This window comes from Hemicordylus capensis, chromosome 6 (assembly GCF_027244095.1).
Source record: "Hemicordylus capensis ecotype Gifberg chromosome 6, rHemCap1.1.pri, whole genome shotgun sequence".
NCBI classification, from domain to species: domain Eukaryota; kingdom Metazoa; phylum Chordata; class Lepidosauria; order Squamata; family Cordylidae; genus Hemicordylus; species Hemicordylus capensis.
Window position 1 is genome coordinate 161,806,020 of NC_069662.1, and position 17,529 is coordinate 161,823,548.

General features: G+C 45.3%; 1 protein-coding gene across 2 annotated transcripts in view; it reads right to left on the reverse strand.

Annotated features, from left to right (window-relative positions):
- The window catches only part of OXSR1 (oxidative stress responsive kinase 1), a 124,870-nt gene that overhangs the window by 48,219 nt on the left and 59,122 nt on the right, over nucleotides 1–17,529 (reverse strand). For both annotated transcript variants that reach the window (XM_053262435.1, XM_053262436.1), the window contains one exon: nucleotides 7,909–7,964. In XM_053262435.1, the coding sequence (XP_053118410.1) occupies nucleotides 7,909–7,964 (56 nt within the window). The remainder of the gene's footprint in view (nucleotides 1–7,908; nucleotides 7,965–17,529) is intronic.

Sequence of the window (17,529 nt, forward strand, 5' to 3'; positions counted from 1 at the left end):
GAGACTAACTGGCAGTGCTATGCTCTAGCTCTGTTTATACACCTCCCAAGAATTGGTTCCCTGGGCAACCTCCTAGGTCTACCTAGGTGATGGCCAGCCCTGCTCTAGTCTAACCCAAAATCTATCATACAAAATTATCCTAATTTAAAAGATGACCCATTACAAGGAACAGATCTATCATCATGCATTCTGCAAGGCCAATACTAATAAAGAGAACCCAATGCATTCCACAATACAGGTTAGGGGTGTGCAAAACGTTTTGATGTTAACAAGCTTCAACTCGAAACTGCCCGTTTCGAGCTCAATACTATGGGGTTTGGGGGAAGGTTAAAAGTTTGTTACAAATTGCCTACTTGCCCATTTCTTTTGTGGGTTGGGTGGTAGGTAGCACCTATCATGCCCTTCCACCCAACCCACTTTGGTGTCCTTGTTAGCCACCCATGGGGAACAATGGAGTTTCCCCATTGTTCCCTATGTCTGAAACATTCGAAATGTTTCAAGTTGTTTATAACACTTCAACCACTTATTTGGCAAAATGTTTCAGCTGTTTTGCATTTCGTTTCGAGCTCGAAACTTAACCCAAGATCTGTTTTGTGCATATCCCTAGAACAGATAGCATTATAAACGGAGCCTTTTCTAGGAAATGAATTGAGTCACTTCTCTCCAGAGTGTAGGGCTTGTGTTTACTGAAATACTATCTGCAATAAAGAAGAGCTGCCTAATATGCACAAATTCACTCTGTCAAAACATAATATCACTTTGACAGCTGCGTCTTTGAAGGGTGCAAAGCAGACATGATTTAAACACTGTTTTATTACAGAAGCAGAAAAATAGTTCAGAAAGCATATCAATGTGAGTGACAACTAAATGAGAAAAGCACACCCACATGCAGAAAGCTAGGGAAGAGGGTGCTAACTTAGCCACCTTCCACATGTACAAGAAGACTTCGATATTCATGGGGATTCCATTCCTCGGTACAACAGCGGATATGCAAACTGTGAATATCAAGGCACTGTGGCAATGGGGAATTGGGGGTTAGGTTCCTGGTCAGGGGAAATATCACCAAAAGATCCATTTTCGTGAGGGGAAATGCGGGGGGAGGGAGCTGCCTACCATACTTAGCTGCTCCCCCGAATCACGCTGTGCTCCGGAATACCCCCCAAATAGGCCAAAAATCAGTTTTCTTCTTTTTTAAACAGAGCTATTTTGAGCCCCTGAAACACAAACTGGCAGCCAGACCTCTGTGGATATGCAAAGGCCGACATGTCTTTCCCCCCTTCCCCACCCCCCGCATATGCCGAGGATGGGTATCTATTACCCGATCGCGGATACGTGAATCCGCAGATATCGAGGTCCTCCTGTACTAGTTTTTGATGTGTAGGCCTCTTTCTTTCACATGCAGCTTCCCACATGAAGTGGCACTGTCTAAGGAACATTACACCATGTCAGTTTATGTTTGCATTTCTATCCCATTCTCTCTCCCAGTAGGGATGTGCACAGAACCACAGAGGCGCAGTCCGGCACTGGGGGGCATGTAGGTTTAAGTGGCAGTGGCAGCAACGGGCGCATGCATGCTCTCAGCTTCTGCTTTTGACGGGCAACCACGGGGGCAGCAGGGAGGAATGCTGCCGCCCCAAAATCTTTGCTATAAAGTCGTACTCCGGAGGGGGGAAAGCGGTGGGAGGGGTGAGTACTACCCCCCCTCCTTAAAGCTACACACACACCCTGACCAGCCCCAATCCAGACTGGTTCAGAGGCCTCTGCAATGGCCCCAGACCGGTCTGGTGCACATTCCTATCTCCCAGGAGTTCAGGGCAGTGTGCATGGTTACTTTTTTATCCTAACTCCTCTGCAAAGTAGGTTAGGCTGAAAGTTAAGTTAAGTCAGAGCCACCAGTGAGCATCATGGATTAATGAGGATTTGAATCCAGGTTCCCCCAAATCTTAGTCCCACACTAATCATGGCACTCTCTATACAGTTTTGAACATTGTTTGGCTCTCAGCCCCCGAGGCCATTCACACACTCAAAAACTGTGTTCTAACCAGGTTGAGAACTGTGTGTACTCCCAATTTTCAGTTGTGTGGAAGTGCAGTAAGAGATAAACCTGGGCAGAAGTGATTGTGTGGAAGCAAGGTAGGAGGAAAAGCTACCCAGGATTTCCTCCTACCTTGCTTCCATACAACCAAAAATTGGGAGCACCCAAACCTGGTTAGAATACAGTTTTTGATTGTGTGAATGACCTCCCAGTCTAAAACAGGGGTTCTTCTTCATCATCTTCATCATCATCATCATATACTGTACCGAACACCAAACAGTATCTGATCCAAAAATACCATCTAGATTCAAGGAAAATTAGAGAAGTCCTGGAAACAATAAAGCAGCAAATAGCAGTGTCAAAGAAGATTAGCAGATACGAAGCCACAATTGCACAACACAGGCAGAATCTCCAATTCCAGTCGAATCAGAAACGTTTCTACCAAAGCATAGAAGGAGAAACTGCAAGAAACATAGAAACACCAAATAAAGAAGAAACAGTGCAATTCTGGGGGAAATTATGGGAAAATGCAATAGATTATAATAAAAAAGCAGGCTGGGTAAAAGAGGTCGAAAAATGTAACCAACAAATGCAAGATCTAATAATAACACCAGAATTAATAAGTGAAAGAGCAAAGAAAATTAAAAATTGGACTGCACCAGGCGATGATGAACTGCATGGCTTTTGGCTTAAACACATAACAAGCCTTCATAAACAACTATCAAAACAGTTCAATCACATTTTGCAAGGAGGTGATATTGAACAATGGCTAACAACTGCGAAAACTCATCTCATCATGAAAGACCCAGCAAAAGGTGCAGTTCCAAGTAATTATAGACCGATAACCTGCCTGCCAACCATGTTCAAATTATTAACTGGAATAATAGCAGATGAAGTGATGCAAAACTTATTAACTAACAAATAGCTTCCAGTTGAACAGAAAAGAAATTGCCCGAACACCAGAGGCACAAAAGACCAGCTGCTGATTGACAAAATGATTTTAGAAAACTGCAAGAGAAGAAAAACAAATCTAAGTGTTGCATTATAGATTGACTACAAGAAGGCCTTCGACTCATTGCCTCATGAATGGATACTAAAATGTTTAGAAACAACTGGTGTCAGCAAAAACATTCAGATATTTGTTTATTTTTTAAAGCAATGTGCATGTAGAGCACACAGTTAACAATCAATGGCGAGACACTTGGACAGGTTAACATCAGAAGAGGCATTTTCCAAGGGGACTCACTATACCCTCTGTATAGTGTGGCAGAAGACAACCAAAATAATCCCAGTAATAATTGGCGCCCTAGGTGCAATTCCAAAACAACTTGCAGAGCACCTCAACACCATACGGGCCACAGAAACCACCATCAGCCAACTACAAAAAAACAACTTTACTGGGAACAGCCTATATTTTGTGACAATATCTATAATAATAACAGCAACAACATTGATAATAAAGTTCAGCCATCTCAGGTCCTTGGGAAGGACTCAATGTCTGGATAAAACAAACAAGTCAATAACACCTGGCTGACTGTGTAAACAAGAAATAATAATAATAAAAAAACTTTAATTGTTTGCCTCCCCATAACAAATTGTTCTTTGGGAGGTTCTTGAAGTTGGGTCCCCAAATGTGGTTGGACCTTAACTCCCATTAATCCCTACCACAATTGCCTTTGGAAACCTGGAGGTGCTGCATCTCCCCTTTTGAAGAAGTCTACAAATACTTGCTTCTCATGTGGAGGAATAGACAAGGCAATTGACAACCAATACCAGCTTCAGAGACCAAGCGTGCTATCAGATCCTGCCCTCTCTTTGGAGGCCCAAATAGCCACCCTGGTAGAAGGTGTCTTCCACTAGCTAAGTCTGGTCCATCAGCCTATTCTACAATGATGACTGAGAACTCGTAGGTTGTGGTTTGCAGTCAGTGGCCACTTAGTATGGCCCCTTGATCAACTGGGGCCACAACTGTGATGCCAGGGGCTGAAGGATCAAATCACAGATACCTCACTGAGTCTGACTTAGCCAAGGTTCCAATGCCAATGTCCTGCTGCTAACTTAAACTTGTAGGTACATGGCAATAAGCTTGCTTGCCTCTGGATTGCAACACTTCACTGCAAACAGAACCATCAGGGCTTTCAGAGATATTCAGCCGATTCATTCATTCATTCAATATGCAGCAAGCTCTTCACTGATATACAGCAGAGCTGCAATTCACATTGATTTCTGTGGTCAACCATGCTCTTACAGCAAAGGCAGGGGTGTAACTATAATAGGGCAAGGGGAGACAGTTGTCTGGGGGCCCACTGCCTTGGGGGAGCTCCCCCAGAGGCAAGTCACATGACTGACTCCCCCAGCCACGCACCCACCCGGGCTTCCTTCAGTTGTATTCATCCTCTGAAATTGAGCAAAGGTCTAACTCATAATAGGAGATGAGCAGTTAAAGGTTGTAGCACTTCAAACTCCAGGTGCGGCTCACATGGCTAACTTCTTCCACCACGGGGGGCAAAAAAAAATAAAGTTCCTTGAGCATATCAAGCACACAGCTTAGGCCACAACTCTTCCTCCCAGCATCTATGCAGAGGGATAATTTTATATGGACCATTCAAGTCATGCTATCCCTGCCTGAAGGAATCCAGTCCAGGAAGAACTTAACCACATCACCTGCTACATAGCTGGTCATCCACATGGTTAATTCTTGGGCTCTGTGTGCGGTTGTTCTTTCCAGGCCTTCGGTCACCAGGTGAAGGCAGCTGTACCTTGGAAAACAAGGTCCTTTCCAACTCTAACATTCTACAATTTGAACTCTAAATTTTGAATACTACCTAGAGATTTCTATACTCTTAGCATATAAAAACTACCTAGCTACCTACCTCTATGGTTGCAAGCATATTTTCAAGAGATACTCAAAGATTTGTGTGCCCTAATGGTGCAGCGGGAAAATGCTTGACTAACAAGCAGAAAGTTGCCAGTTTGAATCCCCTTTGGTACTATATTGGGCAGCAGCGATATAGGAAGATGCTGAAAAGCATCATCTCATACTGCGCGGGAGGAGGCAATGGTAAACCCCTCCTGTACCAAAAGAAAGCCACAGGATTTTATTTCTACCAAAAGAAAACCACAGGGCTTTGTGGGCGCCAAGAGTCAAAATCGATTTGACAGCACACTTAAGAGGATGACAGAAGAGGCACCCAAGCCAGGGAGCTCATCCTCAACTCCTGAAAAGGCCATTAACGTGCCTAGACAAACGTTGCTTTTTTGGCTCTTCTGTTATACTTTAATACTGTAAATGACCTTAATCAAGGCAGAAAGATTGCATATAAATGCAATACACACACAGTCAAGAATTATGCACCAAGAAAAACCAAGTTCTGCAAACCTTGTTGAACTATGCAAAACAAACCAATGTGCCGTGTCTTATTTTGGCATAATTATGTCTCTGTTATGGAGAAGGGGCAGGGCCAGGCCTGAAACTAAATCATCTGACCACCAGAAATGCTACTAAATCACACACTGGCATTTTTGCTAGACGTGACCAACATACATTAAAACCTATATTTGCAGACATGAGGCTAGGGACTCTTTTTTCCAATTGAAAGGTGAGATTACAAGATGTTAAATTATCTGCCAACAACAAATTATGGTTTTTCTGAGCTTGTGTATGAATTGTGGTGTGTACACACACACACCTCTACCTCGCCCTGGTTAATTCCAACATAAACAGACCTTCAGCAAGTACTTGCTTTTTAAAAGACAACATGAAGGAGACGGACGACCATTTTAAATATGATATCAAAGCACACAAGTAGAGAGAATCATCCGCTCTGAACATGAAGGCCCTTCTGGGGCACACAGACAATAGATTTCCAGTCAAGGCGTCATTAAGGATGCAGAGGCTTGCTTAGAAAGCAAATCTAGATGCTGGTGCAGTCATTTGATATTTAGATGATCTCACACAGCTAAGTGGTTCTGGAAGAGGATGAAACGCAAGGCACGGGATCTTAATTTATACTGCCGCCTTTGCCCACCAAGGCTAGGTTGATAGATCTCTGCAGATACACACACACACACACACACCCAACCACAGGCTAAAAGCACCCATGAAAAAGCTCTCTCATCAAGGAATCCCAGAGACGGAGCAACAGGGCTAGGTTCATGCCGGCCCCTCAAGCAAGAGGGTGGGAGTCTTCCTCTGCAGGCTAGGAATTCCAAGCAGAAGGGAACGCCCGTCCACATGCACTGGGAACCATCAAGGAGTGCTAGAAGAGATTCTGGGCCAGATTCGGTCTCTGGCAGCATCTCCAGATGGGGCTGGGAGAGACTCCTGCCAGTAACCTTGGAGAGTCTCTGCCAGTCAGTGTGGACAGTACCGAGCTAGATGGCCCAATGGTCTGACTCCGTAGAAGATGGACTCGGTACTGTCCATCCAGCAGTTAACACCTGCTTACAAAACGTGTCTGTAGTTTCTGCGGGGCAGCAGCACGGGCGATGGCTCCTCCAGCCCTCAAGGCTTCGCCCTGCAATGCCACACTGGTCCAGAGGCAGGCGGGAGGGTGTCCCTTGCCCAACAAGCAGGGCCCTGGCTCCTCTTCTGCAGATCCCACTTGGGACTTGCTTCCCCTCCATGCAGCTAGTGCAGGGGCGGGCAAACTTGGCCCTCCAGTTGTTCAACTCCCATCACCCTCCCAGCCACAATAAACCGTGGCTGGGGAAGATGGGAGTTGTAGTTCAACAGGAGCTGGAGGGCCAGGTTTGCTCATCCCTGATCTATGGGGTACCCTCCAGAATAAGCTGAAAACAGCAAGGGTTGTCTGGTGCAAATAACTTACATCAGGGGTCCCCAACCTGCGGCCCTCCTGGTGTTGCTGAACTACAACTCCCATCAGCCCCAGCCACAATAAGTTGTAGCTGGGGCTGATGGGAATTGTAGTTTGGCAACATCTGGAGGGCCGCAGGCTGGGGACCCCTGCTTTACATGGAACAAGGGAAGGTTATGCCTGGAAGCCATGGGCAGTGTGCCCTGTAATAGGAACCCCCTGTTGCTGCTGACTACAACTCCCATAATCCCCAGTCAAAGGCCACTGCAGCTGGGGATGCTGGGAGTGGTGGTCCACAACACTGGCCATGGCCGCCTACTGAGTCAAACTGTTGCTTCATCTAGGTAAGCATTGTCTACACCAGGGTTTCTCAACATGTGGGTCCCCAGATGTTATTGGACTTCAACTCCCATAATCCCCAGCCCCAGGTGTCTTTGGTTGGGAATTCTGGGAGTTGAAGTCCAATTACATCTGGGGACCCACACGTTGAGAATCCCTGGTCTACACAGACTGGCAGCGGCTTCTCCCAGGTTGCAGGCAGGATTCTCTCCCAACCCTGTCTAGAGATGCCAGGGAGGGAACTTGGAAACTTCTGCATGCAAGCAGGCAGGTGCTCTTCCTAGAGCGGCCCCATGCCCTAGGTGGAATATCTTACAGAGCTCACTCATTTAGTCTCCCATCCAAATGCAAACCAGGGTAGACTCTGCTTAGCAAAGGGGACAATTCATGCTTGCTACCACAAGACCAGCCAGTGACTTCAGGTTTACACTAAAGAAGCAATGCAAACTTGCCCGTCAGCCCACTACAGTCAACTCTCAGGGGGAGCTTTGGGGAAGGATTTGTCAGATGCATTGCCTCCCACCCAAAGGCAACTTCTAGTCTGGACAGGGCGTGTTGACCCTCATGACTCCCCTCTCCAAATATGGCCTTGAACAGGGAAGACACACAATGCTACTTTGGCTCACAGCCTCCCCCGTCTCCCCTAAACTAGTCCCTTGGTGTTCTGGCTGTGGCACACACTGTAAGCAGATAGGCTACATGGCAATGAGGAGTCACCTGCAATTTGGACTGAACCATCTTCTCCAAGAAGAATGTTTCCAGCTTTTACATCCCTAGAAAAAGAGACAGACAAAAAAAAAATGCAACCATTAAGTGTGAGTTGTGGATTCTCATTTCAGTGTCTGCTACAAGATCAAACATTGTCTCCTTAAAGCACAGGCTTCCCATTCAGGCTGTGAATACACATATAAACATTCTGCCTCCAAGAACAGCAGAATTCTGAAGCCTGCTGCATCCATGGAGCAAAGTGAGTGCAACAGAGTTGCTTGTTTGCCTATGAGAGACTGGTCACTCTGCATGAGCAAATACTGTTCAATTGTCCACATTGAGTGGGGAAAGGCCCATAATCACACCCAACACTCTGCTGTCCCCTGGGCACACCACCCCTTCCTAACCACGGGTTGGCCATCCCTGGCCTACAGCATACTTTTCAAATGAGGCCTCTGGATTTCCAGATGTTGCAAGTCTGGGAAGATATGGAAAAAGAGAAGAGGGAAGCAACAAGGAAAATGGCAGCGAGGAGGAGGACTTGAGGAACAACTGATTCTCCAACTGTTAGACTACAACTCCCGTCATCCCCACCTGCAAGAAACTGTGGCTGGGGGTGATGGGAGCTGTGGTCCAGCTACAGCTGGAGAACCCCAGGCTGGATACACCCACCACAGGCCCTCCCAAAAATGGGGAACACACACCTACCTCTCCACTGAAAATTCCCAACAGCATCAAAATCCATCTCAAAGGCCTTTTGTTAAGGAAATTTCCCATGGGTGGTTTCATATTTGAATCATGAGGATTCTCCCCCCACCTTTCTCCCCAGCACTTCTATTTTGATTTGTGTATTTTTGTTGCTTCACTTATCTCAAATTTCCTAAATTTTTCTCTTTGACAGGGAAGCGGATGAGTGGGCTGTGGTTGAATAAGGAATCAGCAACTACTGCTGCTTGTGTTTTGTTGTATTTTATGCACCAAATTAAGACACACCACCCCATTACACTTAGAAATAAGAGGAACAGATGTCATAACCAAGCAGAAAGATGGAGAGATTCTTTAAAATCCAGAACATTTGTACGAATACATGAAGCCGTCTTCTACCGAGACCGACAACTGGTTTATGTAGCCCAGGGATTTTCAACCGGGGTACATAAACTCTCTCTCTGTGTGTGTGTGTGTGTGTGTGTGTGTGTGTGTGTGTGTGTGTGTGTGTGTGTGTGTTGGGTGGTACTCTTCACAGAGCGTATGTGAAGTCCTCCTGACTCACGGGCACATTGTGCCATTGGCTCCTGACCAGAGGATTCGTCTCACAACTAGTCCTCTCTGGGAAGGAGAAGAGTGTCAGGCAGCATCCCTTCTTCGCTGAGTATCAGACAGCATTTTCCTCATTGTTGAGCCTGCCAGTCAGACAGAGAGGGTTGAGACCCTAGACAGCCTGTCAGGAGGAAGAGGAGGGGCCACACCAGGCTCCAGGGTGTGGGAGAAGGAAGAAAGCCACAGCATTAGGGGTTTCTGTTGTTGTGCCTGATTCCAGGGCAGATTAACTTGGCTCCTATATTATTACCCACCAACTTTGGCAAGATTTGATTCTTGATATCAACAACCATTGGCTGTGTGTATATATACTGTCTGTGTGTGTAGAGGGGTGTAACTTAGTTGAAGCTTTGAGATAGGAGTACACTTGTTTTTTAAAAGGCTGAAAACCCCACGTACAGCCCAACAAGCAGCTTCCCACCAAAGTCTCTCTCTTTCCCAGCCCGGAGATCCTGCTTTAAATTGGAGACTGCAAGGATTGAACTTGCAATCTTCTTCCTGGCGGGCTCTTCCAGCAAGCTCTGGCCCCATTCTGCTATTACTTCCACACGTCTGAAGATGCCCTTTTGCTAACCTGGATTCTAAGCAGGTGACTGTCTCGCCTTCCACCCTGAGTTTATAGAAACATTTATGACCAAGGAAGGCCAAAAGAGCTTTTAAGTTCACAACCAAGGTAATTATTTGCTTGATAAATAGAAGCAGGCCATGCTCAAGGAGGCTTTTAAAGAAGAACCCACTTGTCCAACTTGACACAGAAGGAAACTCCATTGTATCCCTTCTCTCCTGGGCATCTATTTCATTTTCTCCAACTGCCGAGAGTGTAGCAAAAGCCTTTGTCCTCTGAATAATGGCTCTGTTTGTTTTCATTTTGTTTCGTAACTGAACAGGGAAGGGAGGGCTTGGTTCCTCTCTGGACTGAAAGGGAATTTCCACTGTCCACTTCAGAAATCTCTGGGGAGCACAACACACAGCCCAAAGAACCACCAGGATGTCCCTGCACACCACCAAAACTTGGGAGGCAGAGAGGCTGGTCTTCAAAACCCTGGCTTGTGTCATCACCTTTTGCTGGTCCTAAATTTCCTGGCAATCTCTTTCATGGATAACTGCTGGCTCTAGTGTTGTGAGAGAGGAAGAACAACTTTCCCTATGAACTTTCTCCATGCCATGCATAACTTCATAAACTTCTATCATGTCTCTCCTTTGCCTAAACTTCGATCACGTCTCTCCTTTTTCTAAATTAAATAACCCCAGAAGCTGACTAGATGTCTTGTCCTTTAAAACCTTTAACCCTTTGGGTCCAAGATGCTTAATGCACCATCTCTGCCCACACGGAGCTGCCATGGGCGCCATAAGGCTCCGTGGCTCACTGCACACTCGTGATCTGGGTGGCTTGCTCATCTTCCTCTTATCTCCCACAGTGGCCTCCTAGTAGATTCCACGGCTGGTACAAACCTCCTGGATCCTCCTGTGGTCTTTGACTCCAGGAGTTCTGGTGGGTTGGCTTTTGCCTCCTGACTGGGCTATGGACTCCATCCTGGCTGGCTGATGGTGGTCACTGCAGCTATGGGGGCCTGACTTGGCCAACGCTTGAGCACCACATGGCTTTAATTGTGCTAAGCCTCCTCCTCGCCTCCCCAACTCCCACGGAGCACAAGTACTTTTTCCTACAGTGCATAACCAGTCTATGGAATTCTCTGCCACAGGATGTGGCGATGGCCAACAGCTTGGATGGCTGTAAAGGTGGGGAGGGGGAGAGTAACCGGCCCTATCCACACCCAGCACAGGACCTCCAGTGACTGTTGCTGGAGTCTATCTTATGTTTCTTTTCGATTGTGAGCCCTTTGGCGACAGGGATCCATCTTATTTATTTATTATTTCTCTGTGTAAATCACCCTGAGCCATTTTTGGAAGGGCGGTATAGAAATCAATCAAACAAACAAACAAACAAACAAACAAGACGCTTCGACAAATTCATGGAGGACAGGTCTACTAGTCTTGATAGCTATAGGCTGGTTGCCAGTTTGTTTCCAGGTTCAGAGATTAGATGCCTTCAAATAGCAGTTGCAGGGGAACAACAGCAAACGAGGAGGAACGCCTTCATCTCTTGCCTATGGGCTTCCCAGAGGGAGCTTGTCAGCCACAGCAGGGAACAGGGTGCTGGACTGGATAGGCCTCAGGTCTGATCCAGCAGGGCTATTCTTATGTTCTTATTGCACCTTTGACCGAGCCTGGAAACAAACTGGTAACCAGTTCAGACTGAATAAAAAGCAAGTCCTGCAACTTTAGGTATGGACTGTAATGAACAAGAAAACAAAACTGGAAGCCAGGATTCAGACCAGATGTACAACACAACTCTGGGACTTTAGGTTTTTGCTAAAAAGCTATTTCTAGACAAATGAGATAATTTGTTCCACTGTGTTCCTAATGGCTCAGTAATTGGCACCTTGGGCTCCCCCCTCCTCCCCAAACACTATCGCCAAAGTAATAAAAGCCTACGATGTGCCCTCCAATTACAGGAAGTCTGGAGAGGCATCATCCATCTTCCTGCACATTGTTTCAGGGTTGAGTACATGCACACACTGTCAACCTGGCCTGGAGTCGGCTGCTGATGGAAAGGAATTTATGTGGGCTGTAAACAATAAGCTTGAAATGGCTTCACTCTTCGTTTGGCCAGAGGAAAAAAATCTGACACACTTCTCTCTCTCTCTCTTTTATATATATATATATATATATATATATATATATATATATATATATATTAAAAAAAACACCTCAGGTTCCGTGTTATGTGTGAACCTGGCTGTACTGAGTGAGAGAGAGAGAGAGAGAGAGAGAGAGAGAGAGAGAGAGAGAGAGAGAGATCTCAGTACAGCCAGGTTCACACATAACACGGAACCTGAAGTTTCTCCAGTCCAAGATGGGGGGGGGTGAAGGGAGGCACCTGAAATCTGGCAACGCAGACAGTCGCATACCTCGATTTGCTGGAAGTAACCCAGTTGCTTATCCCAGCCTGCCTTGCATGGTCTTGCAGCCAGTGGTCCCAGTGGCAAAGGGGATGGGCTCACCAGGAACAAACCAGGAGGTTCATGCAGAGTGTGGGTTCAGACATAATACACCCTTCCGTAGGAATAGCCCTTGGGTTGGTAAGTCAACTTCAGTTACACATCTCTGTTTGAGGCCCTGAGTGAACCTGAGGTTCCTGCCTTAGCATGGATCCAGACAGTCACAGAGAAGTCAGTTACCAACTTTTCAAGTAGATTCTGTTATGTGTGAACCTGCCCACCCCCACCCCCCCGCACACACACTTTATATTTATATCAGTCATTTCCCCACGTTCCATCCCATTCTCGCAATACTTCTTAAAATGCTTTATATCCTGTCCTTCAGACATATAAGAGCCCCCAAGGCAGCTACCCATAATAAATCTAAAATTCAATTGACAGAGTGCAGACTCCTTCTCTTCACAGCAATAGATGTCACCCTTAACCACAGACTAGGGATTAATCAGCACCAACATTAAATGGTGGCAGGCTAGCCAGGGTTCCTATTTAACCTGGTCTTGAAACCAATGTTTAAACCACTCCTGGACAACACAAGGCCCGGAGGCCAGATCTGGCCTGCAGGGACGTTTTTGATGGCTCAGGTAGCCAGCAGGAGCAGGAGCCCCACACTTTGGCATTTGTGTGGGGCTGGAGCAGTCAGGTGCCTACTGACTGAGCAAGGCCAGGGCTTATTTTCTGGCCACTCTCCTTGGTTAAAATTGAGGGGCCCTGGGGAGGAAGGGAGGACCCACAACTAACTAGTAATTGCTTTAATATTTATCTTTAGAATTAATTTTATTGCAATAATCAGTGCACTGAAAATTGACTTCAGCACCCACATACATTGCTGTGGTTGTTTTTGGCCCACTGGGACATTTGGGTTGTGCTCCCCTGGAAACTGTGGTTAGTCTTAACCATTATCATCATTGTGGCTATATCCCCTACCTGTGATAAAGGCAGTAGGGGGAGGATTGGTTTCTGCAAGATAGTGGGGTGCTGGAAATGTGTGATTCTGCTGTCTTTTTCCTAACCACAATTAAGGAGTATGTGGTGGTTCAGCTGCAATGCTAAGACGTCATTTGCTGCAGTTTCTGGTCCTGTTAGCTCTGTTCAATGGGAATCCCCGTCGCCCTGTTTGGATTTTTATACTTTTTAAATCTTCTTTGGGTTGCTTATGATGTCTTATGTTTGGACTCTCTCAGAAGAGGAGTTACTAAGTTTGGGGTTTTTTTTCTTTTCATTTTTAAACTCTGCTCTTCTGTTTGTGGCTTGACTCCCTGAGGAGTTATGCACTTAATCAGCTAGAGTGCTGATCGATCAGTTGGCTGGCTGGCTGATTGCTTAGTTTTTTCTTGGATAATTTGGTTTTTACTAAAGGACAAGAGATTATTTCCTGTCACAAACTTTTGAACTAACTTAAACGATGGACAAAAAAAACCCCAGGCAACATACCAGCCCAGAAGTGCAAGGACAGGTGAAAACTTCAATGCAAACACATTTGGATACATTTATGGCAATGAAGGATAGCAAGACATCAAAAGAGCCTGTAAGTTTGAAATATTCCATTTCTACATCAAATAGTTTTACACTCTTGGAACAAGAGGAGCTTGAGCTCATTGAAGCAGCAACAGTTATCAAAGAAAGATAGTTGCCCGCACTGTTCCCTCTAAGGCATGCACACATGCACATGCTCACAAGTTTTCTGATGTCCGCTCAGTTAATTTTAGATCCTGCTCAAGTTGAATTAGCAAGGTCCCACAGTGAATGCATGTGCGTACACAGTACCTTGATACTGCCATCCAGAACTAAACTCATTCCGCACAGAGATGAAAAAAATTAGAGGGGCCACTGGTTGCAGGGGGATAATACCTTGGCAAATTATAGAATCCTTAATGAACCTATCTCCTGCACCAGTTGGAGGGCTGGATCCAGGTGAGTGCCCCCAGGTTATCAGTAGATTTTATCAGAGAGCAATGTTTATTAACAGCTTGGACCGTTTTTGCAATATTTGAAAATTTAAACTCAGCCAGAAGGTTGATTGTATTACGACTTCAGTTGATGCCCTTGTACAAAAGCATTCACCTAGTATAGCTAGCTTTATCACAAAAACTTCTGTGAACAGAAATGCTGCGGGCACAGGGAGTGACTCCAGCAAGACATCAGACACCCGAATTCTTCAGAATAACAGGTTGCACTTCAGATAATTAATAAATACAATCTGGGAAGGTGCTGGTCCACTTGGAAGTCTATTGCATTCTCTTTAGGTCATTTACTTTGTTGTCATCCTCAACAGTGTTGATATCTTAGCTATAGAATGGTTGACCTCTTCCCCGAAGTGCAAAATAATTCTGTTAACTTTTAGTCAATCTACTGTTCTTCTGATGCTTTTCAAAATGAGAACTTTTCTGGCTGGCTATCAAATCTTCCATGCCCGTGTATTTCAAAACACTTCCATCTACCCATTACTACCGCCAAGGGTTAATGCTGCAAGATCTCCACCAACCAGACTGAATTTGCATAACACTGATAAGCTTACTGTGAAAAACTGCACTTCCACAGTCAGTTGCTGAGATAGCTTCACATGACATTTCAGTTGAAACTCTGGACAGTCTTTGGGAGGATAGACTAACCTTCTCTTCAGATGATTTGGAGATGCAGCAGGGAATAAATGAAATCAGTAAAAATTTGCTTAATCTCAAACAGGCTTTGTCCTCAGTTCAAACAATTCTGAGTCCTCTTGCAAAAGTTGGTCAACCCCAAGCTAAGTGTAAGTTATCTGACAACTCCAGAATTTCAACTCATGGTAAAACAGAGGTTGCGGGGAACATGATCAATTTGCTTTAACCAATTTCTTCCTAGACAAGGACTTAATAGAGATCTTGAACTCTGAATTTATACAGATGGACCCCCTTACTGTTCTGTTACCCTAGAGGATGTGTCTGCTAACGAACAGTTAAATGTGGGGGAGAATTTTCTGAAACCTGCTGAACTCGTGGAGAGGAGCTCTATGCATGAAGCAGAGTTCCCGATGGAGTTACAAATGGTGCCTGTGAGGCAAATGAGCAAGGAGACAAAAGATGTGGGTGGGCTTGATGCAGACGTTCACAGCCTTACAGCACAGCAATTGCAGCATCCCGAGACCCAGGGTGGGAAGCGCATAGTAGGACTCTTGGCTTCAGACTCAACAGAAATTTCTAAGATATTCTTTACAAATCAAAAACATCCAACGGGAATAGTTCTGGAGAGCACTCAGAGGCACTCCAATGCAGATCCTATGGAACCAGAGGAAAACCAGCAATTCCCTGAGCCTATCATTGGAAAAGCTGGTGAAACTTCTGGGGCACCTTCCATCTCTGTCTGAACTTATAGAATCTTTGAAGGAGGATCAACCCGGGCCCAGGACATCTCTTTTATTAGGACCCCAAATAACAAAGCAATCTCCCCTGGATGTGTGCCCAATGGTGTCTGATAAGACCCCGAGCTCTACCAATCTGGTCCAGCAATTAAATCCACCTGAGGAGCAGGCTTCTGTCCCAGCCACTGCTGAATTACCTAAGTGACAATCATTAGATCAGTGTGGACTCTCGACTTTCTCTGAGGGAGAGACTTCCGGTTGAAGCGTTTTTCTTCACTCTCCTGAGTGTGGACTCTCTCTCTGCACATGGAATGTAGCCGGTTGGGTGTCTAAATCTAGAGCTATCTCTTAAAAAGAAAAATGTGGCCCATAGTTTCGACAAATTGAAGCTTGATATCACACCCAACTAACAAACCATGGCTAGAAATGCTGCTCTACCCTCGGAGGCTACTTGTTACAAGTATCTGAGAATTTTCAAGGAAGGCAGGTGAAGACGACAACTGCATGAACCAAAGTTTGCTTGTACACCTGGAACACATATTTGGCTGTTTGAAACATCATGCAAAACCATGGTTAGAGTGAAGCTCCATAGGATGCCCCTGAGCCTCAGAAACAGATGCTCCCCCTCCCATCCCCATGTAAGTGTCTACTTCCTATCAAGGTTAAAATAAACCAAAAGCAGTTATGACATCCAAACTTATCAATCTTGGCTGATTCTAACCAACTTGCTTCAAATAACCTGAGATTTGTAATCACTTCAAACCTTGAGTATAGATCAAAATAGGTCTGAATAAACAGGTTGGTCAGTTCGGGTACCACAACTACTCTTAGGACCAGGTTTAGAAGAACACTTACCTACATGGAGTGAAGTTGGGACCACGTAAACGACAACCCCTGCCCCCAATCTCACCAGGTGATGTGCCGACATGTTCTTTATACCTTATTTAATATACATTATTGGGTGTTCTTCCAAATAATCCCTCTACATGCATTCCAAAACCCTCTTTAAATGGGGTTTTCAATCATGCATAGAGGGATTAGTCAGATAAACTACCTGCACACACAATTAAAGGCTATGCCCAGGACATATCGGTGTGTTGCCCAGTAATATCAGGGCAGGTGCGTTCATGGCGTGACCAACTTTATAGTGTGTGCAGGGTAAGTTTTCATCTGAACCCAGCCCTTGGTTAATTTTACCCTAGATGGGAAGTATTATTTACTTAAAATATTTCTATACTGCCCAAAAACTTGAGTCTCTGGGCGGTTTACAATTAAAATCATTTAAAACATTAAACACATTTAAAACCCAGTATTAAATTTTTAAAACTATAAATCTAATTTAAAGCCTGGGTGAATAAATGTGCCTTCAGTGCCTCTTTAAAAGTTGCCAGAGATGGGGAGGCTCTTATCTCAACAGGGAGCGCATTCCAAAGTCCAGGGGCAGCAACAGAGAAGGCCCATTCCCGAGTAGCCGCCAGATGAGTTGGCAGCAACCACAGATGAACCTCTCCAGATGATCGTAACAGGCAGTGTGGCACTCATGGTGAAGAAGATGTTCTCTTAAATACCTGGGGCTAAGGTAATAACCAGCACCTTGTATTTTGCCCACTCCCACAGGGATGGAAGGTGTGTTCCCAAGGTTCAGAGATATTGTGTGGAGACTGGCTCTCATTGGGGTTCTGCGTGACATCTGAACCAGCCCACAATGATTTAGAGCCTAAACCACAGTTAGCACAAAACTATGGTTTGGTCCTGCATGTGAATCAATCCTATGCCTGCACCAGCCCCTAAAGCAGAGCTCAGGAAAGCCACTAGTCTGTTGTGAGTGGAAAATGATGCTTCACGAACAAAACAAATCCTGACTAGTAGTGTACCAACATACCTCGACAAGTAAAAAAAAATTGTCTGGTGAACAGA